We start from the raw sequence: 23923 nt of genomic DNA, 5'->3' as shown, positions 1-23923 counted from the left end.
GTCACCTGTGGTTCAATCAGGACAGTTCGGGAACCCCAGTCTAATCTAACAGGAAAAGGTGAAGTTTCCTCTTTGCTGGTCCCCACAACACAGCCCGACTGTTCCTAAACCAGGTGAGGCCTACCTTCGTCCTTTACACAATGAAAGGTAGCACCTCCCACTCAACAACCCATTGCAAGATGATTTTCTATTAACTCTATTTAAAAAGAGCTCCATTATTACCTCCCAAATTGTTAAGACATTATAAAAAAAATACCCGTTATCTTTACCATGTTCCTGTGTGATTGGTCAGCTTTCCCACATAAACACACTCAACCCCCCGCTGGAGCAAGGATTCCGAGGAACCCTAAACCTTCCTTCTGGTTCGAAGAATGTTCACCAGAGAGCTGTACCCTCTAAACACACGCGCTCAAGGGCTGTCGTCTCAGGAAAGACAAAGTAGCACTTATTTTAACATTCGAGGGGTTGCCAGAATGTCTCACAACATGGGAATAGTACCTGAAGTTTCACCCAGAGCCTTTGCTGACCCTTCCCGGCCATTCGGGGACACCTCACCGCCCCACTCAGACGCAGTACCTGTAACTGCGTGACAAGGACCCAGGCCTTACCTTTGACGTCCAGCTTCTGTGTGTGAACAAGCCCCAGGACGTGCACGTCCCCAGAGGCGCTCTTTTTGCAAATGCTGGCTCTGTCAGAGCAGTCGAGGGGCCCTTTATGTATTTTCTGACACAAATTTATGTAGTACCTATGAAACAACACAAAGGGAGGGGCCAGGGGAAAGGTCAGTGCCAGCCCCGACACTCGGGTGCAGCTCTTTCCATTACTTCCAGAACGATGACTGTCACTGTTCCAATAACACGGGTCCCACAGCGCCTGTGACCACAGCACTGAAACACATTTTCAGATGCAGACAGGCTGAGGAGCGCTAACTACTGATGAAGGGGTATGTCGACCAGGCACCCGGGGGCAAATCCTGAGACACTGTATAGTTTCAAGAGGCTTTCGAGCTGGGACAGACAGCGGCTCAAATCCTGGTGAGCTGTTTGCCTTACTCAAGGTGACAAGTCCTCCAAATCGACACCCCCTCTGAGGGGAACACTTAAGGACGAAGGAGCCTGGCAGAGAGCAGGCGCTCCACGCATGGAGCTGTCAGCACAATTAATGAACCCCGGGGCAGCACAGCCTAAGGAGTCAGTGCCCAAGAGCTGAGACATTAACACGCCTTTCAGAAACCCAGCATCGGACGGCCGCCCCTCACAAACATAAACCAAAGAGACTAATTGGATCAGGCCAACAGCTGATCACCTGCGTCTTTGGGTTCTGAAGGCTCCATTTCTATTCACCTCTGCATTCTACACCACGCCTGACAGCTCTGGGCCGCTCCCAGGAGCCAGAGGCATCCAAGCCTCCCTACACTTCAGACTGACGTGGCAGGCCCACCTTGAGAATCGGAGGTGACCCACCATGACCCACTACCATCAAGAATGGCAGGCTCCCCCTTCCTGAGAGGATGACATCACTGGCAAGTGGCGAAGGTACTCACGAGGCTCCTTGATGGACAAAGAACCAGGACCCGGTGAGAGAGGACAACAGCCTTAAGTCGTAGGTTTTGTGCTTCTGGATGAATTTGCATTCCATCTTTTTTGGAGGGCAGACTACTTTTGTTTTCCACTCAAATGTCACTTCACACCCACGAGTTTCACTGAAGACCTGTGGCCTTCCAATGTCAGCATCTTCATCGCACTTAAAGATGATAGCAGATGTGCGGTGGCTGTTTGCTGTGGAGCGGCACACGGGAAAAAGGTCAGACCACACATGGCCTGTGTCACACCCGTTCTCAACCTCCTCCCGCCCTGCCGCATTGTAACAGGCCTGCCTGCCATCACGGATGCCCCAGCCAGATCGTGCTTGTTTCATTCACATACATCTTAACCCTAAATAGACCAAGTGTTTCTTACTGTTCTTCTTAATAATCTCACAGCACAAGCACAATTCCCCGACGACGACACGTATTCAAATTTGATTAACACACAAATGGTAACAAAAAATTAAACAAAGTAACAATAAGAGATCCACAATTACTTAAAAATGTTGGAGTGTCATCCAACACACCAGAGAAAAGTCCTGTCACAATAAGCCACGAAACAAAACTACAGTAATCCCGGGTAAGTGTAACATTTATAATTCCTTAACACGTATCACTTTGTTCCCTGATCACATACAAGAATTACATCATTTTCTATGCATTTATCTCACCTCGCTTTCCTTGGGAACTCACTTCAGTTTGTCCCACACACACTAGTAGCATTCTCTGCCACGGGGCTCTAAACATTGCAGGTGTAAGGGTGCTAAGTGTGACTCACCATGAAACCCCCAGCTCTTGGCCCATGCCTGCCACACAGCACAGTCGATGAATAAGCCCACTGCTAACCCTGATTACCCCTCTTCCACCCTGCAGACCCAGGAAAAGGGGCAGTCTCGCTGAGGCCCGAATCTGAACCACCAGTGTTGACAACTGGTGTGCGGACACAAGCCTCGTGAGCTAGTGAGGGGCCTGGCTCACCACCCAGCTCGTGTGTCGGCCCTGCTGTGGTCTATACGGCGATGCAGTACATCCCACAGAACGATTACAACTGTCCTCTCTTTACAGGAAATCGCTCTGACCAAAAAAAACTAATGTGTAACGCAATTCCTGCCATTACCTGGAGCTAGAGTGAGCGCCACAGGAAGGGAGCCCACGGGTCTACCGCACCGGCCTGTGCCGGACGCACCGCGCTACTACTTACAGTGTCTGCAAAATCCCCACTCATGGTCTCGGTCGTAGTTTGCGGTGGTGGCACACCAGAGCCTCGCCCTGTTCTCCACAACACACTCCTCGTAGCTCTTTCCATTGAATATGAAGGGGAACACACAGGGGTCACCTTCCTCGGTTTCTGGGAAGAAGAACACCTGCATAACCCAGAGTGCCACCAAGCGGCGGCTGCGCTTTGCCCGCTGCGACGCGCAGAACTGCCCAGCAAGGCTTTCCTAGGAGGGTCACCCTAAACCACCCTCAGGACCAGCAGGCCTCCCGCCACAGTGTGACAGGCCGTTCACAGGCCAGAGAGTGCTCAGGGCCTGAGCACGCGCATGCTGGGGTGTCCCGCGGTGCAATCGGGACCACAGAACTCACTGGATTTGGAACGTCACTCCTCAGTTTTCTCCCGCAGCTCTGTCTAATTTCGCATTTACTAAGAATGTAAATGTTCCCCGTTGCAAAGACTCACCTGGAGGGCAAGTATCTCCATTCGCATAACTTAAAATGACAGCTTCATCCTGGTGCCTGTAATCCAGTCTCATGGATGCCAGCCGTCCAAAAGATGCCCCCTTGCTTCCAGAGAGCAGACAGACACCTCCGTCCTTACAGCCACCTTCGTCCAGGCCCGCTGCCGCCGTGCACACCCCCACGCTGTAGGTGCGCGAGTCTTGAGTCACCTGGACAGACAACACCATGTGGGGCTGTGGATGGGTCTCCAGGTAGAAAGAGCTAGCAGTGCAGGGAGGTGGCGCGTGCAGGAAAGCGGGGCTGTACCTGGTGCCGTGCGTCAGAGCCTCGGAACTCACCTCCCTTCCCTCCAGTCCCGGCCTTCCTCAGGAGGGTGATGGCCTCTGGCCATTGCAAGGACCCACACCCCACTCCACCCCAGGCCTGGCCTGCTTCCTCCCCCTGCCCCATCCCAGTGGCAGCATGCACTAACGGGGGGCCTGTGGTAGGGAGCCAGCTGTGAGAACTCAGGCTGCTCACCCCCTTCCTGACACCACGTCGCCCCACCTGTAACACGGGGAGTGGTGAGGACTAAGTTAATGAGCCTCAAGTGACATTCCAAGATGAAATATGTACCTTACCTTCCTCGCCTGCCCTGGCCTCTGCAGGCTCACACCTGCTGTGCACCTGTTGGGAGGGCCTGTGCCCAGGCCAGCTCTCTGTTACAGGACCCAGGGCACATGATTCAAAGCTGACCACTCACCAGCTGCCATCCCTGGGGAGGTGCCAGGATCTTGTGGGCATGGCCCACAGCTGTATGATTAGATCGTAGGCCTAGAGTTCTAGGGTCCCCTGACCATCAGTGACCCGAGATGGCCACAGCCTCATCAACATAACAAACAGTCCACGACACTCAGGCTGGGAGCAAGACATGCCCTACGCTCGCCCAAATACATCTCAAGTCTGGGAGACCTGCTAGCTCCCTACACCCATCCTCTGTGGTCAGCAAAGTAGCAGCCCGTTTCTCTTAGAGCCAGGCTTACACCAAGTGGCATTCCATGTGGCCTCTGCCAGCTGCGCCAGACCTGGCTCTGCCCCTAAGGGTACGTGGTCTGAAGCCCGTCCCAAGCCACCTCCAGCTCTTCATCTGCGATATAAGGGCCCCTTGCTGACAGCACTAGATCATCTAAGCCTCACAAAGCCATAAGGAATGGAAAACTCTGAATCAGCAAGCACAACTCAAGAGTCAGCTGTGGCTGACTGGCCACAGAACCCAGAACCCCCGACAGGCTGATCTGGGTCCCCAGTACAGGGGCTAAGACCGCCGCCATCCCTCCATGCACTGCCTCGGTGGCAACATGTCCTCCAGTGGTCACAGACGTCACATTACCTAAAACACAGTGGGTAGCAGAAGGAATCCAGGCCGCTGCCCGAGATCGCTGGGCCTGGTGAGCGGCATTACCTTGAAGGTGCTTTTGGAAAGGCTGGACAAGTTAAAGCTGTAATACAGCTGTTCATCCGTCAGAGAGCAGCCCTCCACCTTCACTTCGTCAGGACAGACAAGCGGGGTCTCCCACTCGAACACAAAGTCACACTCACTGGTCCTCAGCAGCTCAGGAGTTCCCTGTTCAGAAAAAGAACACGGGTCTTAAAAACCCACGTGGGTTAGGCATGGCATCCTCGCACCGCTCTGCAACCCGACAAGCACCGAGACACCTGCCAGAGGGGCTGCAGCCACAGCTACAAGCAGCTCGGTGCTCTGGGTGACCCACAGCAGCTTGTCCCCAAAAGGGAGGGGCACTCATCATGCCCAGTAACCAACACTGTGCTCTCAGCACTGCCCGGCAGCCCGCCGCACACCCGGGACCCTCGCTTCCTCCAGGCGGTCCCCTGCACTTAGAGACAGACTCCACGCTCCATGCTGCCAGTGCAACAGAAAGGGCGTGGGGGGAGGGGGAAAATGTCACGACACAGAGTGTGTGAAACTGAGACCCCGCCATGGCAAGGAGGGAACTGCACAAGTGCTTCAACACGCGCATAAGCAGCGTCTCCACTCCAACATTTCTAGAAACAGGATATTTACAAGAAGGGCTAGGCATTCCACAGCCAGACGGAGGCTTTTCAATCCATGTATTTATTCCCTCAGTCAACAACAGCCACAAACACAGATGAGGCAGCTGGTGGGGGATTACATTTTTCATTACTGCTGAGAATCATTTTTTCTAGAAACTCAAGTGGAAAAGTATTTCCACTAAGATAAAAACCACAGGGGAAGAAAATGGCTTTAAAATCTTTCCAGAACTGGAATAAACATTCACTGTGGGGGCCCTCATCTCTACAGACACATAAATACTGATCAGTCTCCAGGAGCAGATGCCCTGAGAACTGACCAAAGTCCAGGGCACGTCTGACCTGTGGCTCTGCCGGCAGTTGCAGAGCTAAGCAGGCACACGCTGTTTATCTGGCAACGTGAGATAAGCAAGCGTTCCTCAGACACCCACACAAACACACAGACACGCCTAAGCGACAAAGGAGCTGACGGCTCACAAGGCCAGATAATCCTCACTGCCCACCATGTGTGCACAGGGGCCGTCCAACGGCTCAGGTGCCTGCGGCCTCTGGGTGGAGAGGCCCCAGGTGGCAATCATTTGTCTTTCCCCCTCTCTCTATTACTGTACTGCCCCTCCTTGGCAGGCTACTGCCAGGTCACTGCCTGCCATATCTGGCAGCCTTTCCCTTACAAACCTGCTACTGGCCAAGAAATCAGAAGTCAAGTCATCTTACTGAAAATAGAAGACACATTAGAGAACCACCGTCCATTACCTGAACACCTAGGACCAGCGGAGCCTTAGAATTCGTCATCATTAGCATTATAAGAGGCAATTTGGAATATGTTTCTATTACGTCACACACACACACACACACACACACTCCTGTATCAAGTACGTTAATACTCCAGTAGCAAGAAATGTATGAATATTCACATTAGATGGGACAAATATAGACCATAAGCAGCCTCAGGCCACATGACCAAATCTGCAATGCTTCGTGGATTTCAGAAGCACAGGTGAGGGAGGGGTTGGGGAGCCGAGCTGTCCAGAGCAGAGAGCTCCCCCCTGAGCAGCAGGCAGGGGCCTGGCTGCCACTGCAAGGTGTGTGATGTCAGGCACGTCACTCAGCTGTTCTGAGTCACAGAGAAAAGGGACCATACTCTCCCATTTCTCTCTTCTTCACAGAGGGGGTCATGAGAAAACAGACGCAAAAACTCTATAACAAAATGGTACTCATTATGATAGAAGCCAGTAGTATCTTTTTCAAATGCATGTAAAACAGAAACTAATAACCTCCTCAGAAGTCAAATGTAGAACTTTGTGGAACCTATTTTGATTCCAAGGGTCTTCTTTTGCTTGCTAAGTTCTGCATTTCAGGTGATTGTAGCTGCCAAACGTCTGTCAGACTTCCCAGTAAGAATAGAATGCGTAATGTTATGGTTTTAAAAAAAGAAAAGGTTATGACCCCTTTATACACTGGTAGGCCAAGGTGAATACCACGTCTACACTTAAGTTTTCATGTTTTTAAATGGTAGTAAGCCTGCATGTGCAAAACCCGCCGTGTTAATTCAGGGCGGGCTTACTCACTGCTAAATTCATTCATTAAATTACTCAGATGCTCTACTGCCAGGTGTGCTCCAAGGGGGATGCTGTGACTACGGCATCCTTAGATCTGAAACACTCTGTGGGTTTCCAGCTCATCCACACCTCAGTGTCCAGGCTGCAAACAGGCGGCACACTCACCATGCTCACGCCTCTCTTACAGTGGAATGCGATCAGGGAGGTGTAGTTGAAATGCTTGTCCGCTGCGCAGGGAGTACTGCTTTCAAAATTCAAGTAAACTTCATTCGCTACAGGATTGAGTATTGGAGGTCCTGAGACTCGGCCAATATCCTAAACAAAGAAAAATATAAACATTTCAGGAAATTCACTGTTCCCCAGGTTCATACAGAATTGCAAAAATTAGACCTCACCAGTTTGGAACATGAGTAGCCCCTAAAGAAACTGGGTTACAGCACTGAGTACTTGGCAAGCCTTGACAATCAGATGCTACACAGAAAATTCAGTGTTTCGGGGGTTATCAGTTTTGATGCTACGGTTAGTACAATTGTTCTATTTCTACTCATAGTCCATTTTCAAAGACTCCAGGCTACAGGAATTTTTCTCTCCAGCCACATCAAGAATGCTACACAGTCTTCTATGACCTGACGGTGGGAGGCAGAACCCCTGTACATGTCCCATGCTGACCGTCTCCTCACACCTGGCGCTGCACCGGGACTGCCCGCTTACTCGGCAATGTCCCCCAGTCTGTCCACAGGGAGGGCAGAGCTTGTTCTCTGCTCCCTCCCACGACTTAGCACAGCACCTGACACACACTGCCCGCTCAGTCAGTATTTCTGAGGAAATGAACACAGGAATGAGAGACAGATGAACGGCAAGGAGAGGTATGTATGTCTGGGATGAGTGAGTGTGAGGAGGCCACGACAACGCAACACATTCTCCAGTTAAGAGAACTTACTACAATTTTCAAAATCTGAAAAAGGGTAGCCAGGCAATAAAATACAGCAGCTCGAACCTCTCAGAGAAAGACTCACACATCAACACCCCAACCTGCACTGTTGGACTGGATGACACTAACACACGCTTCATCCAGGCCCCCCAACCCCCACACAGCTGTGGCTTTGCTAAATTCACGTCATGGCCAATTTCCCTGCCCACTCCCAGCACCGCACCATGACGATGCCGCACATAATGTCCAGCTTTTAAAAACACATCGAGATGCCTTATGACAGGGCTCACTATTTAAAGAATAAAAAGAGAAAAACCACCTTTGTGCTGCATCTCAAATAATAAAGCCTACCAAGGATTTGACAAAACATGAATATAACTCATGAAGACGACTTCTGAAGATCAAACTCTGTAATTAAAAAATGCTAGTGTAAAACCAAGGCTTTCAAAGCAGAATATTTAGCCATTAGCAAATCTGCTTTTGTCCTTAATTACCACTCATTGAGCAAAGGAAGTGCTTGCATTTCACAAACGTTTCAATGACACAAGACATTGCATTTCAAAGAAACCCAAGCTCTGCCAATGTTCTTTCTTGCACATTACGTAAAACAGTTCTCCACTAGAGTCACCCTTGAGACTCCTAACATGATACAAAACAATGTGCCTATACACGTGTGTTCACATTTTCTTCCACAACTCAAAGACCTCCTGCGTATCGTCGTCAGCTGATAGCTCAACGCACTAATCCTGCCATGACTCTTGCCCCTGGTCACAGAACATACATAGTCCCACCCCACTTTTCCGTTCTTTCTGCTTGAGTAACTCCGTTGGAAGCAAGGGACACAACATGAAGGTTACTGTTACAAACCTTGCAACAACTGTTTCCCCCGCTTGGATTCCCCACACTTACTATGGGGGCACCGTTGACCGGCACTTTGCACACAGCGGCTCCGGCGGGACAAGGCAGCCCGTGGATAGGATTCAGCGGCTGGCAGATGTTAATGTAGAAGTCGGGGTTGGTGTCGGAGGTGTCATCCTCGCTCTCGTCATACGCCTCGTAACCCCCAGTGCGGTGGATGAGGGGAGACAAGTCGATAATGGAGCTACCATTCTTCACGGAACATTCTGGCTGTTAAAGAGGAAAGAGTTCTTTGGAGTCAAAGTAAAATTTCCCATTACGTCACCCAAAAGAATTTAAAAGCTGATCAACAACAGAAAAAGCACAAAGGGTGAATTAATGGCCCTAGACGTTTGGTTACGTAACACTGGGCACGTTGAACCAGTTATTACTGGGACCACGAGGGGTGGATGAGATACGCTGGGCATCTGCTGGGGGGCCAAGTGGACTGTAGTAAAACTGGTGATGAAACCTGGGTGCACCCAGGCCTCGGGCATGCATTTCTCAATGTCACACGTGCCCAGCCCCACACTCACCATCTGCTCGCACGCCAGAGGCGTGTGCCAGGAAAAGAAGAGTGTGCACGTCTGCTTGTCGAGGGAGATGAGCATGGGCCTGTTGGTGGGCCCGGCCTCAGGCCTACACACAAAGCTGATCACACTCTTGTACCTCAGGCCGGATTTGGAAGGACAGAGGGACCCATCCTCATACACCAGCTGTAACACCTGATCCACGTACATCAGCCTCTTGTTGGCTTTGCCCACACTGATCCTGGTCTGCCCAAAGCAGGCCCCTGCACCAAACATGGAAGGGGAAGGAAAAACACACAATTGTGGGTTCAAATGACAAAGTTTCTGAGGACAACTTTCTGCAAATCTAGACTTTCACATTCATAGTTAACAGTCGTGATTCTGAGTGGCGATGCGGTCTTAGCAAATGTTACACATCTCCTGTCCGTGCATACATCATGCGGCCACCTATCTCCCCCACGTGAGATCAGTGCTGTGGGAGAGGAAGCGGCTAGATCTTGGCTTCTACTCAGCCCTTTGCTGGAGGAATGAGGGTGTGAGGGTGACCTCACAGACAGGACAGACAGACATCAGGCAGGAAGTCGCAGCCCTTACCTACGCCGGGGGAGCAGTTTTGATTCTCCCCACAGATGCTCATGTAGACGAGCCCCTTCTCGCTGTAAGCAGCAGTGTATCCAGTTCTGCCACTTAGAGAGTTCAGATCAAACAGGTGTCCTGAAAGGGGACGGGGACACAGTGACTCCAGGGACCTGAGACTCAGGAGGCCCATCATCAGTGTCACACGTGGATCACAATGGCCGTAGGGCTTCCGACTTCTCACCATGAAACACCACGCCTTTCATTGACGGAGCCCTAAAAAGCCTGACTGTCTGGCCCGTATCACAAGGCCATCAGTCCCCCAATTGCTGAGCTGGCTTGTCTTTTCCCAGAAAAGAGCAGCTCCAAGCATCCTCCTCCGCCTGGAGTTGGGCCACAGAAGCCACTAGGGTTCCAGGGGGACGTGGGAGGCCCACTGGCAACACTCCAGCTGCTATGAACTGCCACCTGCATCTTCCCGGGTCCCCAGTGCAGACATACACTGGAGGTCTCCTCGCCGCCCCATGCTAACTCTGAAGGTGACAAGGACGCTGACTTAGCCAGCTCTGCAATTCTACAGCTGGTGTGACTGGATCCTTCAGAAACAAGAGTCACGGGGAGCACGACTTTCATGAAATGGTTAATCTCCTCTCCACTGAAGGGGAGCCACAAGCCAACAGATTGGACAGGCCCGAGAAAAAGCCAATCATGCACACACAGGACAGAGTGTTGTCGCTTAGGGGGGGCCCTGCTGCCCAGCTTCACATTGGGTCCCTCACTGTGGTGGCTGGTGACAGGCCGGGTCCCTCACTGTGGGGCTGGTGACAGGCAAGGTCCCTTGCTCTGGGGGGCTGGTGGCGGGCAGGGCCCCTCACTGTGGGGCTGGTGGCGGGCAGGTTCCCTTGCTCGGGGGGGCTGATGGTGGGCAAGGTCTCACCTGTGGCGGGGTTGGTGACCTTGCAGTCACCATGCACGTTGCTCCTCACAGGACAGGCGGCTGCAGTGGGCCAGCTGAAAGTGTACTCGCAGTCTTCCACCGCACTGATGAACATAGGCCTGGAGTTCTAGAAGCAAAGGACAGAGAGCTGCTGAGCGGCACACGGCTGATGGCTGATGTTTGTGATAATGTACCGTACAGCAGGCTTCTTGGCAGCACACCGCGAACACATGAAATTTCTGTCCCAATGTCTACGGGTGACAGCAGAGTTAGAAAAAGCAAAGGGTCAGGATTTGTTCCTGAGATACCACTGGAGGCTTCATACACACGCAGGGTCAGAGAGACGTACCCAGATCCGGAAACCCGCGATGGGGGACCAGGCAGGCTTTCCTAGTGCTACAGCATTGTGACAGGGGTTGGGGACAGACTGGACAAAGACGCTCAAAGGGCTACTGTGAGTCACAAATGAGCAAATAAGTGATAACACTGAAAAACAAATGAACTGAAATCTGTTACTCTGAACAAAACAAAGACCCGTCAGTCATTTCTTCAAATCCCCCAGTTGCTCTGTCCGCGTCTGCAATGCAATGCCTCTCGTCCACCTCGGAGCTACTGAGATTCACTCAGCAGGTGACCCCTCCCAGATATACCCGTGACGACTGCCCGGCCACGACTCGGCCACACTGCAGTCCAGCCTCCTGGCACCACGTGCAGAACCCCTCTCCTGTGGCCCTCACGTTCCTATCACAAGTCAGACAGCTCTTCCTCCACCGCCATGAACCTGTGGGCTCAGGTCGGGAGTTGACGGTCTATCCACACCCCAGCAGCTCACACTCAAGTCTAGGCTAAGCTCTGCACAGTCTTCCCAAGAGAAACCTCAGCAGCCACTTCCATCAAAAGGGCCGGCCCCAGGCCCCCAGGCTGCCCCCGCCCTGCCTCCGCCCACCACTGCTCCCAGACACAGCTCGAGTGGGCACGCTGTCCTGACACACAGAGGGCTGGCCCAGCTTGCCATTTCTCCCAAACCAGCTAAACCCCAATCTTACACAAAGCACGTGGGGCTTCACATTAATCTCCCATGCAGACATCTTCCTGTGGTGACAAACAGTCCCAAGAAACCATTACTTTAGCCCACCTGCTTAGCTGCCCAGACCAACCCACAGGGAAGCAACCAGTCACATCACGGGGATGGGACCAGCCCCGTTTACTGTGCACCGACCACCCACCAGAAACAACACCCGGCACTTGACACCTCTTCTCTCTAACCCTCACAGAGATGTGGCAAGATAAGCATGTCTCGTGCTATTAATGGGTGAACAGTTTCGAGTGTCTAACTAATTAACCAAGTGACGCCAGGTGGCAAGCGGAAGAGCTGCCTTTGAGCCAGATCCACCCAACCTTCTGCTTTTCCCAAGCAGCCGCCATGAAGACAAAGGGCGTGTTGTCAACTATCGGTTTTCTCTACAGCCTTTGGGGATCTGAGTGAAACTTTAAAGAGAATCAGTGAATTCTGAAGTCAGAATTGCCAGGTCAGGCATCTCAGGAGCCAGAGAACTGCAGGCCGATGGGATGCCACACTGCCACCAGCTGACAGGCAGAGTCATCCTGAGCTCTCCAACTCCCGTCCCAAGGGAAGTAAGATGTTGGTGACCGTTGAGTCCTACTGTCCCCAAAGCAGCAGCAGCAGCAGGGCTGAGAAAGCTGTCACTTACGACTTGGTTCTCGCTGCAGGTGAATCGGATGGTGGTCGACTTTTTCCGAATCTGGTCTGGACACAAGTCGCCATCAGTGTACTTCAGGACACTGATACCATCTTTCCACTGGGGACCATCCCTCACTCTGCCAAGGTTCACAGGCTTGGAGCCGCCCACCAGACACACGGCCGCTTCCGGAGGGCATGGCTCTGCAACACAACAAGACACAGAAGTCACCTTTGGTTATTTTCCAGTGTTGACTTTAACTTTGTCTGGCAAGTGGTGTCAAACCCACTCCCTTGATTCTAAGAGTCACTCCAAAATAATCTGTCTCTTTTACATACATCAGACGACAACGGTACCACGAGTTCTCGCTCATTTAAATGCTGTTTGACCGGAGATGGACTCAGGTACGCATGGGGTGTGGGGAGAATCCAAGGTGCAACAGCCTGAATTACTTCTGAACCCCAAATGCAATGAAGCTACACTACATAAAGCCAAAGGCACATTTTAAATGGCATACATTTGTGCGCTGTCTTTAATCAAGAAGTCACCAAGACCTCTGAGTTCCCAGGTCCCCAAACATATGTGCCACCTGCCCTGGGTACAGAAGTACTATTCATGGACTAAGACCACGGTGTCACCAATCTTCCCAGCACAGAGCAAGGGAATAGGGCCCACGGCCTCACACTGTGCGGAGGACAGAAACCACTTTAGGTAAAAAAAAAAAAAACAGTGCCCCCTTCGAGTTGAGCCCCAGAATATGTGGGTGAGGCTGTATGAAACTCCAAGAAAATGGGACAAGTGGCCTCTTCGGGATTTCAAGCGGCCGTGGATGGCACCAAGGTTACTGCGGATTGCTCCTGGTCCCACAGGAAGAATTGACTTCTAGTCTCACCACCGGCACTAAGGTTTGGGTGAGTTGGCTTCTGCATCGTAAAAGGACCACTCACCCACGTTACTCTCAATAAATGCAACGAACACACACTGTTCCACACCCTCTTATCTCCTCCTGTCCTACTGTGGGGGCAGAGCCCCAGAAAGCAGTTTCCAGGCTCTCGGCCTCACATAGAAAGGTGTTGGCTCAGGTAGTAAATGGCCATCAACTGTGATTGGATGGCCATCAGCTGTGGCTAGTTGGCCGTCAGCTGTAACCAGTGAGACATTGGCCACTAATATAACTGCTGCGGCTACAGAGGAGAGCCGAGGAGAGTGGAGGAGAGTCGTCGGTCGGTTGGCAGAAAAACGGACAGCAGGTCGCATGTCCGGTGAACCCAGCCTCCAGTGAGACCATAGTGGTATGACTCCCCTACCTATGGCTCCATGGGTGTTCCTTTTTGGCCTCACCATATCCTGCGTTCTTATGTGGGGAGTGGGAGCAGAGACCCCGTAGGCCTCCCTGCACGACACCTACTAAGAAGAATTACCTGCCACCGTGATTAATTCTACCCACCTCCACCTCCTCACATTCACAAAAGGTTACAATGTTCCCAGCAGAGGCTTCAGCACTGACTTATCCTGGGCCACACCAGGGATTGGCCATGAAGACCCTTCACTTGTGCCTCCTGCTGCTTCCTGGCCAAACCACTCATGTCACGGGACGGAATGCACCTGCACAGAGCCGTCCCCACTCGACCTCCCCCCATAAAATGACTCCAGGCCGTCAGGCCCCCGAGAGTCCTCTTACCCGAGCCAGGCTGAGGAGATAGAGACTTGCAAACGTTGATGAGGTAGTGCTCGGTGGCCCCTGTCCTCGTGACTGCTTCCCAGTTGTCACTGTACTTTGACAGGGACGAGAGGTCGTAGTTGTTGCCAGCCCCGTCTCTGTAGGGAAGAGAACACTGCATCAGGTTCACCTGTATTCTGACCGATGCCGTCTGGACAGGCTCAGGACGAGGGGCGCAGTCCACCCTGACAGCCTGGGAGTCAGACGTCCCCCAGGGACAGAACTTTGGACTGGCCCGCTCCCACTTCCAGTCGGAATCAGCAACAACTTGAGTTCAGGAAACTTCAAGACTGAGTTCAATAAAAATATATATTAAAAAAAAAAAAAAAACCCACACTGAACACCAAGCCTGAAAAGTGCGTGCTCTCCATGCTCAGGATGGAAGACATCCAGAGACCCAGAACAAAGACACTAGTAAATAGCTAACACACAGGGAGCACCCCCAGCACAGACCGCTCTTAGCAGGCCACCTGCTGTTGACACCTTGAGGCCACCAACAGTCACTGAAACTACGATGGGTCGGTGCTGACCGTTATGCTCGGGCTGCAGGTTTATTTACTGCACACACCCCACATGCTGACAGTGACCGAGAGCCTACCCCACACCAGGTGCCGTCAATGGTGGGTTAAGACCAACACTTGGTACGTGGTCCCCGTGGAGCACCAGGTCCAGGTGAGGACGGAATAATCACAGACGCCACTTCATTAGGTCCAAGCGTATCAGAGGAGAATGAAAAGCAGTCATTCATTCAAAAAATATGAGCTAAGCTGGGGATATTGTATTGAACAAAACGACAAAAATCACCTCTCTTACGAAGTTTATAGAAATTACTAGTGGGAAAAAAGATCATAAACAGGATAAACGTTTTTAACTGTATAGTTTATCAGGAGGCAATGAGGGCTGAACAGGACAAAGGAAGGGAAAGGGGGTCTGAAGTCTGGGGTGAGCGGGGACAGGAGCTGAGATTTTAGACCAAGTCTCCTCACTGGGAGGTGACCTCTGAATAAACTCTGAAAGACATGGCACAGCCAGCCGGCCAGGGACCCAGTAAAGAGCACCACAGGCAAAGGGCCTGAGGCACAGGGAGCCTGGCACCGTCGAAGAAAAGCAAGGAGCCCTGTGTGGCTGGAGCAGAGCGAATGTGAGTGACAGAGCAGGGGGTGAGGCTGCAGGTAATACAGGGTAATATCACGTAGGGCTTTTCAGCTCATAGCAAGAATTCAGCTTGCAGTTCCAAATGAGACCGGAGAAGCACTGCATTGAAGGCTTTCAGCAAAAGAGTGGCCTCATCACACATTTTAACAGGACCACCGAGATCACTGTGCTGGACTAATCCAATGCATGGCAGGGGCAGGAGCGAGGGGCCTGACCCAGAGGTGACTGCGGTGAGGCAGGCACGAGACGAAGGCAGGTTAGAAGCAGGTGGCGCACTGCTTCCAGGAGAGAGAATTCTAGATACTTTGAAGGTCGGTGGGCCACAAGTGGGAAGTGAGGGAGAAAGGCGTGAAGGACAGAGTTGGCGGTAACTGCTATGGAATCTGTGGGAGAGGCAGGGATTTGCAGAATCAGAACCTCAAAAACTTCAGGTAACAGAGTATCCGATAGAGATGTGTTTTAAATGGTTAAAGACCTAAAAGAAGGAATAGAAATGATAACAAAAGGATGCAACCCAGTGTAGGGTGACGCGGAGGAAAGAAGTGATGAGCGAGGAAGACTACCAAACAGAACTCCTAGAATGAAGAAAGTCATGAAAATTAAAAAGGCAGCGAACTGCTGAAACAGCAAATTAAAATCAGCGGATAAGAGAACAGGCAAATTGGAAAATAGGTCTAAGGACATAGAATACTGTACAGAAACAGATGAAAACGACATTAAAAGACATGTGGACAGAACGGGGAGTAAGACACGGGTAATAGAAGTTCCAAAGGAAAAGGACAGAAGAAATTAGAGGCAACATTCAAAGACTCGGTAGCTGCAAACATTCCGAAACTAATAACAGACATGCATCTTTAGTTTTGGGAAGCACGACCTTCCAAGCAACATAATAACAATAAAACCGCACATAAACCAATCATACTGAGACTGCAGAACAAGCACAAGAAAAATGTATACAGAAAAGATAGCTTATCTACAGAAGAATGAAAACAGAACTGACAGAGGGCAGACTCTCTAACAGCAATAGTCTGCACTGGAAGATGATGGAATTCCATACTCAGCTCGTGAGGGTAAAATGAAGGCTTTTCAAATAAATAGGATTTTAATTCTACAGACTCTGTTAGAACTACTGAGCAGTGTTACTCGAAGTGTGGTTTGTACCCCAAGACCAGTCAGCAAGCATGAGGAGCCAGAAAGCAAAGCAATGACTCGATACACTGGTTCCTTCGCTGTCCAGGGGGAGGGTGACACCACTGATTTATATTCTGGTGCAAGCTCCTCGTCCCATCAGAGACCAGTAGCAAATAGTTTGCAAACCAGCACTAAGAGAAGCACTACACTAAACAAAGTTCTTAAAGAAGGAGGAAAATGAAGTCAAAAGGAAGGGGTAATATGCAAAAAGGAATAGCAAGTCAAAGAAAGTGATAGATTTATTTCTTTTCCTTTTTATAAAAAGAAATTTATATAGTCAAGCCACGAATGATTATTTTTGAACAACCACAATAATGACTTCTTTGAGCAATAAGAAAATGAATCACTGCTAAAACACTGGACAACTAGACCATGGAGATGGGACAGGGGGTCAGTGCCAATGCATTCTACATTATTTTATCACTAAAGACATGGGTAGAGTTCTGATTAACTTTAGTTTTTGTTAAGTCAAGGATATATATTTAAGGCAACCATTAAAAGAAAATGGATTATAATTCAGGGAATGGACGATAAAGTTTAAAAAAAAGAAAACAAAAAAAAGTTATAATTAGTATCGTCAGAGATCATTACTTATTCGAAATTTAAAATGTAAATTTCCAAAGGATAGTTGGTAGGAAAAATTCAGAAAATCTTCCAGAATGGAGGAAAAACGCAAAGATAAAAGCAACAAACTTTTCACCAGCCATACCATGTACCTGCCTTCAAAACTGTGGGGAAATTATTTTGAATCTCTAATCCTATAGATCGGAGAGCAAAACAATGGCATTTTCAGAAATCCCAGGGGTTCTTTTTAAGTATATGAGAATGTACTCTAACCAAATGAAAAAGGACATGAAATCCAAGAAGCAGTGTAGTGCGGATCCAAGCCCAGAGTGACTCCAGAACAAGCACTAATCAGAAGACCAGAAATCAGAACTGGGAACCACAGACCTTCCTTAAGCAGATGTGATTCACCCGTACACACAGCATCACAAAGAACCAGATCATCTTAGATACAAAGGGAAAGCCAATTATTCTGTCAACAATAAAAGAAAAAGATAGTACAAAATGCCAAGATTAAAAAGCTACCGAGATAGCCAAGTTCCAAATAGGAAGCAAAACAAAATGTGGCATGATTCTTTGGAGCAACTTATGAAACAGAAGGAATGGGAACCTCCTGACCTAAATACTCAGCCTGTTTTCCTTCCAAAAGAGCAGGCTAAGTGACACGGGATTATGCCATTCTCTGTAGATCCAATCACACCATGCAATTTTGCAGTAAATGATGTTCACCCAATATTATAAATGCTATTTGTTAGTTTTTAATTCTTTAGAATCACCCTGTGAATAAAGTAGGGAAGACCATTAGAGTTACCAAACACAATATAAATATTCTAAACCTTGACAATGTGCCAGTGATGGTTTGTGACAGGAAGGTGAGAATGGAGAGGCAAAGCAGACAGAGGAGAAGGCCGAGGGGCCGGCAGCATCTGAGACCCTCACCTTACACAGCAGGGAGTAAAGAGGTGTTGTGTAAAGGTGAGGGAACAAGAAATAGATCTTGGAGTATAGTATCTAATATTCTACAGGTAGCCGATAACAAATAAAAATGGAACAAAAGTGGAGCTGCATAGACAGGAAAGGAGGATAGCAAAGGAGAATTAAATTTCTCGTCTTTTAAGACAGATCAATACCATTTGAGGTTGACAAACTGGGGTATAGATATCATTTAGAGTCATGGAAAGCTCCAGAAAGAACTACAAGAAGATGTGATAAAAAGTGGAATGAGGTTGAGGTGAGAGAACAGGGGTGGGGGAAGCTTAATTCGTCACATACATTTTTGTGCTCGTATGAATTTATTACAATATATATATATATAAACTTCCATCTTAACCAATTATTCAATTTTCCTTTGACTTCATTCTACTTTTAAAAACTTAGCACAACTATTTTTGGAAAAAAGCTTTATGTACAAAGAATATCGAAACAATACTCCTCGTACACAAATATCAGGAAGCTGAAGACAGTCTCAAATGACAGTAAGAGAATGGCTAAGCAAATTATGGCCATCCACCCAGAAGAACAGCGCATATTCATTTGGAAGGAGAGATGAATTTGTTTCACATGAAAATGCTTACAAAACATTAAGTGGAACAGGTAACATTATTAAACTTAAATTATGATTTTAAGTTGCTAAATGTATGCACTTCCATACATTACTAAAACTTCAAAAATTACTACTTTGTCTATATACAAGTAACACGACAGGATAAAAACTGGGAGGAAACATGGAAATGACTCAATTTTTCCCCAGGGAGGGATGCTGTAACTCAGCAATTCTTTTTGGGGTGGGTCTTCACAGAACTGTCAGCAGGTCCCTCAACTATTCAGAACGTCAGACCTACAAAACCAAAATCTCCAGGGACGGCCCCAAGACATAGCCACTCTGTAATAGTTCTGAGGCTGACTGTTGAATTCACACACAGTGGAGCCCTCCACCTCATCGCATGAGCTGCCCAGCACCCAATTTCAGGAGTACATTTGAGCCCCAGGTAAGAACAGACTGGGAGCCAACGACAACCACTGAGAACCTGCAGGCTGGGTGTCACCCCCTCATGCTGACAGCCCAACCTGTGCACGTCTGCCATCACACTCTCCACGCCTTCTTCACGGCTGTGTCCCCAGACCAGCAGGGTCTAAGAGAGCAGCAGAGGCCAGGTGACTTCCTGGTCACTCTATTCCACTTACACCTATGAATCATGCAAGGTTTTCTGGTTGGACTCCAATCACTTCCCCATGTGCAACGCAAAATAATCACAGGCTCTCAGCTGTGGCGGTTTTGGGGGTGAACCTAATCCAACTCCTCATTTTACTGCTAAGGCATAGAGAAATCACCTGACTAATCTAATCCCATCGTCCACACCATTAACCATTAAAGCAAAATCCCATCAAGTTTTCGACTGTCCCAAAGCAGTAACAGCATGTGCGTTAACTTACTTGAAAGAACATTCGGTCAGGTCAAAAGGTGGGCAGGCATATTGTGTTCGCCACTCGAACAAGTAGGAACAATCTGAAGTCTCCTTGAGAAACACCGGCTGGAAAAGTCAGAGACAAACACAGGACACGGAAACTTCCGTTAGTTTATACTTTGACTTTTAAAGATGAAACTAGTAAGGGATGATTACATTCATTAAAATCTATGCAAATGGATCAAGGTCTCAACATATTTTCTATAAATAATGCATTTAAACTAAAGTAAGCAGATTTGATGAAACCTAGGAGCAGATTCGTTTTATAAAGGTAATAGCAGCAGGGAGGGTGAGGTAGGCCCCCCACCACCCCAGAGACTTCCTGCGAGCTCCGAGCCCTCACCTTCTGGGTGCTGCGGTCGCAGTAGAAGAAGATGGTTGTGGAGCGCTGGTACACCTTATGGCACATGTCCCCCCCGGTGTAGTTCAGTTTCAACAACCCATTCTCATAAGTCAGCTTCTGATTAAGGAGACCTGTTCAAGAAGCAGCTCATTAAACAAGGATTGGTTCCAGAAGTCCCCAGGTCGCCATGCTTTTCATAACAGACACATTACATCGCACACCCTGTATAAACAGACGACCAAGTATACCTGGCCTGGCAGGATTGTACCACCCGCTCCCTGTCACATTCCACAGCAGGAAGGATAACACCAGGCTGCTCTCACTCAGAGTTGTGACATTACAGACTGACCCCAGGAAGGATGGCATTCAGACTCCCCTCAGCCTCATCAGCTGTGCAGATGTTACGTCCCCTCCGTGGCCCCGAAGGGTGGCCCACGTACTCACCACGGCAGCTACTTCAACATCTTTCTTAAAGGTTCTTAAACTTATTATCATCTGCCCAGCTGTTGAGATAGCGTGCCGACCAACAGCCAGCCCTGGAAGGTTTACAGCCCAACCCCGTGCTAAGCACGTCTACTTAGACTCAATTCTAGAAAGTACTACCTCTGAACACCCATTACTGGCTACTTCAGTGGGTCCCGATGTTGCAATAAAGAAATATGACCTTAGAATCAGTAACTGGTATTGCTAAATAAGAATGAAACGAACGCTAACAACACTCGTCAGCATGTATGCTGGTTAAGAATGTCAGAAATCACATCACTAATACGCTATTTTACGAAAACACAACAGTCATGCTTCCCGCCCAAGAATTAGATATATTCTTCAGCGTAACATCTTAAATACGTAATCACACTGCTTTGCAACAAGAGCAGAAGAAAAATCATGGTACCTGCCACTCTTTGGAATCCCTGTGGCCCCGGCTTTTCCTGACACGATGAGATCACCCTGGACGCGTCAGTGGTTGGGCAGACATCTGAAGACAGCTTCCCACAGACCCGGAAGTAGTAGTTGTACTCGCCGGCACTCACGATGGTGTCATTTAGGGCAAGCGGCTTCAGGTCATACAAGTTGCCGTGCCTCGGGTCTTTCACCTCACAGTTGTCTCCTTCAAGAACACATGTGAGGTGAAGGCCAATTGCATTCATGTTTTGAGGCGAACAGTTACATAATTATTAATCAGGCAAGTGCTACTATCTTAAATGTCATTTCCACATGATCTCATTTTGGTTACATACATAAATACAAATTGCCTGGCAAACAGATTTCTAGAAAAGCCTTGGTCACAAGATAAAGATTCACTTAGTCAAACAAAACAAAACCAAACCCCACATTAATGTGTTCAAGTGTGAGAAGCCACTGACCTGTCAATCCAGGTACATGAGAAAAACATCACTGGTGAAGTTAGTGATGTGGTGGAGTAAAAAACTCAAAGAAAAGAAATTATCCGTCCACGTCTAATTGCTACACTTGAAACTAACATTGTATGTTAACTATAATTGAAAAAAAAAAAAAAAAAATCCCTCGATAATAGTAAAAAAAAGTTATCTGTCCACTAATAAGCATTTCATGATCACATGTGTGGCCATTTTTGCAGGGTTTCACATGTAAGGTGCTGTTTAGAATGTCGGCGACTTCATACATTCACAGCCATTAGTGAGCTGGGCCCTGGGCCTCACCTTCTGCTCTGACAACAGGGCAGGCTTCCACCGTCCTCCAGACAAACACGTACTCACAGTCATCCAGAAGCTGAAATGTTGGCGATCCCTATAGTAGAAATCAAAAGTTTACTTTGTTTTCATTTATTTAAAAAAAAAAAAAAATCAGTGAAATGACAGCCACATTCATATCCAACTCTTAACCACCACGAGAAAAATATACAGCACTTACAAACCACGTAAGGCCTGGGGGGAAATAGCACATTCTTGTCAAACCCTATTGATGGCCTAAAACCCATGAAAACACAGGCAAGCTTTAAATTAGGTAGAAGATTCAGACAGTAGAAGGCCATGGGGAACAGGCAGACAAGACAAGACACGGATAGTTCGTCGCCCACGCACCAAGGTGTGAGCACATTCGAGCGTTATCCTGGTGGAGAAGCGCTGGTTTCCGCACTTGTCGCCGTTGACATAGACGATGCTCAGGGACCCGTTAGCTGCGGCTTGAGGACTGATCTGCACGACGCCCAGGTTCCTGCTGCTGTCTTCCGACACCAGGCAAGACCCCACGGCACTGCCTGGAAGAGCCGGGAAATTCATTTGGGTTAGAGGATGGGAGGGGAGGCCGACTGAACTTGGGGGGTCAAATGCTATCCACTCACCATGGCATCCAGGAATATAAGGGAGAGGGTTGCACACACTCAGATAGAAAGTTCTCTTTCTTCCATCAGCCGAGGTGTCCACAGCAGTCCAAGGCTTCCTGACTTTGCTTAAGCCACTCAGATCGTACTCGTTTCCAGCAACATCTGAAATGCAGTGCAAACACGCTGGATGTGTCTTTCTTGTTAGCTTTGGACCACCACCTTTCTACCCCAACTGAAGACCGATGGTGCACAAACTTCACCGTCACAACAGAAATGAGATCCACAGGAAGCCAGGGGCTTTCCCTACAGAAACTTACACCCACTCTGACCCTCAAAAACTGCTGTGCTAATGAAGCACCATCGATGTGGAAATACAGGGCCAAGCCACAGAGAACGAGGGGTCCCGGGGACACTGTTCGGCCTGCGGGGTACACCTCACACAGCTTCATCCTCTTCCTTTTTTTCATCCTCAAATAAGGAGCTCTGACAGCGTGTTTGACTTTTCCCCCCACGTTTTCTTCTCTGTTCTTAAGCAACTTCTGATCCCAAAATAGAGCTTAAAGCCATTAATTAGATACCCAGATTCTCTTCAACAGAAGCATTAACTCTTAGGCATCAAAGAAAACGTGTAACACGAATGGCATGCTGCCTGTCAAATAAAACACACAACACACACACACTCACACATGTGCACACACACACACTTTAACCAGCCTCTCAGAGCCTGGCCCTCCCGGCCGTACCCGTGACCTGGCAATCCACTGGAGAAGGCACGCAGGCCAACGCAGTTTCAAATTCAAAGAAAGTGTTTCGGATCCCCAAGTGCGAGGCGATGTCCTGATGCAGGAACTTGGGGGTTCCTGGGTAAACGTCATCATTGCACACGAAGCGGATGATAAAAGCATCGCTGGTCCCTGGGGAACAAGAAGGCCAGTCTGTAACACAGCAGCAATCACAGCGCAGGCCCAGGACAACGCTCCCACTGGGAACGAGCCTCACAGCCACCTCTGGAACAATGACTGGACTGCCACAAATCCAGGAGAGCAGAGCCATCACCCACTCCCTTCCAGACACTAACTTCTGCTGACATCGTCTAAGATGGCATTTGTATTTCCAGCCACCACATCGCACGACTCCCCCTCCTGGGTTCAGCAGGGTGCAGTGGGAGGAGCACAGGTTACAATCCAGGCAGAAGTGGATTCAAATCTCAGCCCTGCTGCTTACTCGCTGAGACCCTGGGCGAATTACTGCACCTCCGTGGGCCTCAGTTTCCTCACCTGCACTAACTGGCAGAGCCAGGACTAGAATCAAGAGACCTGGATCCCAGCCCTGGCTCTGCACCAATGAGCTACCGGCTCTGTCCAGGGCACAGGGCCTTCGTCGCTTGTAAAGTGAGGAGGTGGTTAAACAGAAGGGCACGAGCACCAGGGCGGGCAAGAGGCACAAGGCTGGGTGAGAATCCACCGGCGAACGGGCACCCAGAGTTCCAACACAGGAAGCACTCAACAGAGCGCAGCTGTGCCGCCAGCGCCACCACCGGCCTCCCAAAGGTCTGACTTGACCTGGCGCTTGACACCAGGTTTCTGCTGTACAACCCAGTTGCAGAAAAGAGTCAAAATGTTAACAACTTTAATGCAGCAAAATGGTATTTAAAGATATAATGATGACTGATTGAAAGAAGAGGAGGAAAAAAAAGTTTAGGAAAAAAAGAAACTAATTTTTATTACTGTCACCCATCA

At 49.2% G+C, this 23923-nt stretch overlaps 1 protein-coding gene across 2 annotated transcripts in view; it reads right to left on the bottom strand.

Moving 5' to 3' along the window:
• IGF2R (insulin like growth factor 2 receptor) overlaps nucleotides 1–23923 on the bottom strand; it is a 98659-nt gene that overhangs the window by 9490 nt on the left and 65246 nt on the right. For both annotated transcript variants that reach the window (XM_074333775.1, XM_074333774.1), the window contains 19 exons: nucleotides 22928–23098; nucleotides 22203–22346; nucleotides 21943–22118; nucleotides 21562–21649; nucleotides 20775–20990; nucleotides 19883–20013; nucleotides 19508–19605; nucleotides 14126–14262; nucleotides 12457–12647; nucleotides 10745–10871; nucleotides 9826–9945; nucleotides 9238–9494; nucleotides 8714–8932; nucleotides 7039–7188; nucleotides 4707–4868; nucleotides 3267–3474; nucleotides 2787–2933; nucleotides 1544–1778; nucleotides 609–745 (listed from right to left, as the gene is read on the bottom strand). In XM_074333775.1, coding sequence (XP_074189876.1) covers nucleotides 609–745; nucleotides 1544–1778; nucleotides 2787–2933; nucleotides 3267–3474; nucleotides 4707–4868; nucleotides 7039–7188; nucleotides 8714–8932; nucleotides 9238–9494; nucleotides 9826–9945; nucleotides 10745–10871; nucleotides 12457–12647; nucleotides 14126–14262; nucleotides 19508–19605; nucleotides 19883–20013; nucleotides 20775–20990; nucleotides 21562–21649; nucleotides 21943–22118; nucleotides 22203–22346; nucleotides 22928–23098 — 3114 coding nt within the window. The remainder of the gene's footprint in view (nucleotides 1–608; nucleotides 746–1543; nucleotides 1779–2786; nucleotides 2934–3266; nucleotides 3475–4706; nucleotides 4869–7038; nucleotides 7189–8713; nucleotides 8933–9237; nucleotides 9495–9825; nucleotides 9946–10744; nucleotides 10872–12456; nucleotides 12648–14125; nucleotides 14263–19507; nucleotides 19606–19882; nucleotides 20014–20774; nucleotides 20991–21561; nucleotides 21650–21942; nucleotides 22119–22202; nucleotides 22347–22927; nucleotides 23099–23923) is intronic.

This window comes from Rhinolophus sinicus, linkage group LG05 (genome assembly GCF_036562045.2).
Source record: "Rhinolophus sinicus isolate RSC01 linkage group LG05, ASM3656204v1, whole genome shotgun sequence".
Taxonomy (NCBI): domain Eukaryota; kingdom Metazoa; phylum Chordata; class Mammalia; order Chiroptera; family Rhinolophidae; genus Rhinolophus; species Rhinolophus sinicus.
The sequence above is the reverse complement of the archived record's forward strand: the minus strand, read 5'-3'. Positions and strand labels throughout refer to the sequence as shown.